Source organism: Apaloderma vittatum, unplaced genomic scaffold (assembly GCF_000703405.1).
Source record: "Apaloderma vittatum isolate BGI_N311 unplaced genomic scaffold, ASM70340v1 scaffold12352, whole genome shotgun sequence".
NCBI lineage: Eukaryota > Metazoa > Chordata > Aves > Trogoniformes > Trogonidae > Apaloderma > Apaloderma vittatum.
Window position 1 is genome coordinate 45,629 of NW_009701975.1, and position 2,316 is coordinate 47,944.

Consider the following 2,316-nt stretch of genomic DNA (forward strand, 5'->3'; position numbering starts at 1 on the left):
TACCTGAGATCTTGACCTTCTTATTCACTCGCCTCGGTTCTGACTGCACTGATATTTAGCTCTGCGCAGGATTAGTCTGTGAAAGATGGAAAAGAATACATCTTTAATAAAATGCTACTTCATGTGACATTCAAGCATTAAAGGAAAAAATCCCTCCACACTCTCCCAGAGATTTCAGTTTCTGCAGCTACTGCTCTTCCAGCTTGTCAGTACTGTCATATAAATGAGTCAATAATGCAGCCAATTACAATTAACGGGAATAGCACAACAATCTTTCAAACACTTAAACTCTTCTTGATTTTTCAGGTGATGAGGAACTTAAATGTGATCAGGATAAAGAAAGAAAAACTTTTTACTGCTTCATGTCCCCAGTAAGCTTAAACACACAGATGTGTTCTGTTCCTAAGGCCTGCTGCTTAATACCAGTGAAATGCTGCAGCGTCAAATTACCTTTAAAGAGAAATGAAACATGTTGACGAGTGCTGTGAGTATGGCTTTACTGCCTGCAGACAGGCACTGAAAGGGTTACAGGAATGCACCTGCTAAGGAAAACACATGAGAACAGCGACAAGCCACATTTTTCACCTTCCCACCATCATTCCTTATATTTATATGTAATAATTTACATATGGCCTTTCCTTTGCTGAATACAAACTGTTCATGGATTCTGACACCTTGATTATGGCAGCACCTGCTAGCTCATCTTCCATATACACAAGAGTTTGTCAGTACTGCTAAACTAAAATCCATTTATTCAGTAGCTGACAAGTGGGCTGTAAAAATTTGCAGCTGGCAGTTATTTGTCAAAGAAGAACTCAATCTGGGAGGGATTTTCCTTTTTATTAGTGGTATTTTATTAAATTTGGTTTAATTCTCTCTGATTGGTTTCAAGTTCTAGGAGTGAGAAATGAACATTTACAGACAATTAGGTCCCAAGCCAGCAGAAAAATTGCCTTGACGGCTGCTGGCCCATAGAAGCTCCACAGCTGCGGAGACTATTCCTTATGCTGCAGACGGGAGAGGAACAACGTGCCTCCCCTTCTCCAACAGCTGCTAACCTCAACATTAAGCATTCCCTTGTTTCTGCCTTCCTAGGAGCAGAGTGGCACAGCTCCAGCATCAGGAGCAAGCTAGGGAATGACACAGCAGCCTCCCTTTTCCCCAGTTATCATAGGAAAGTTTTCCTATGACTAAACATCAGCAAGGGAAGGCGTTTAAGAAAGCGGCAAAAAACCAAATAAACCTTCTACACCACACCACAGACTGGTGAAATGAGGAAGAAAGGAAGCTACCCTGAACTCCAATATGTAAGCACATTAAAAAAACCAAAACAGATTCCTTTAAAAAGGAGGGTACAGATGGATTAGGCTGAAATCTACCACCCGTTATTCAGCCCGAGGGTTGTTCCAGCTCCTGTTAAGTTGAGGAATGTAATTCCAGTAACTGAGAGTGCCAAGCAGGTGGACAGCCCATCACTGGTTCTCCTCTTGCTGTTCTTCTTGCTTTGGAACAGCATTGTGGTTTCTCACAGAACGATTTCTGGCTTCTCTGATGCTCTTTCCTTCAGAGCTTCATTAAACTGGGTTCTCAGTATCTGGTGAAATAACTCCCTGCATTTTCATGAGATGAGCTGAGAGAGGGAAGGAAAATTTTGGACAGTTCAGAAGATACAAAGGTCTGCAATGAGAGAACTAAATACACGCAGGGGTGATTTTCAGAAACTTCCTGCAAAGAAATAGTGATTTTATTCTAAGGATGTACTTACACTCATTCTGTGTAAAGAGAAATAGAAAGCAGCATCTGAGAAACAAACAAAAGCCCAAAGCCTTAAGATGCTTCTCAAGTTACCAGTCCAAATTTTTCTTCCTTCTAACCATCAAAATACGGTCCAGCACTAGGACCATACATGTTACAAAAGCCTAGTGATAAATAAATCATTATCATTGCTCTTTTTGCTACACTAATGTAATTTATATCAGTCTCTGTAGAAACTTCATTACAAAAAACCAACATGATTTAAAGTCATCACTAATTCTTTCCCTTAAGTAATTGATATTTTTGGTACACTGCAGCCAAAGCTAACAGAACAAAAAAAGCCCACCACACTTTATTAGACAAATATTAACAGTTCAACGTAAAAATAAGCCCTACGGCACACCATTTCACGTATCATATTTGCAGCAGCTCAGACACTGCAAAAGGATTACAGTGAGATGCTCGAGGGCCTGCATTTCGTACCTCAAGCCAAACTGTTATCCAGATATTCACAGTTTTCAGCAGTATTGGATGGTTTCTTCGTTTCAGATTACGGGAGGT

At 40.4% G+C, this 2,316-nt stretch overlaps 1 protein-coding gene across 1 annotated transcript in view; it reads right to left on the reverse strand.

Annotated features, from left to right (window-relative positions):
• Window positions 1-352: 352 nt before the first annotated feature.
• CCDC149 (coiled-coil domain containing 149) overlaps window positions 353-2,316 on the reverse strand; it is a 41,958-nt gene continuing 39,994 nt past the window's right edge. The window contains exon 16 of the mRNA XM_009879359.1: window positions 353-450. Coding sequence (XP_009877661.1) covers window positions 353-450 — 98 coding nt within the window. The remainder of the gene's footprint in view (window positions 451-2,316) is intronic.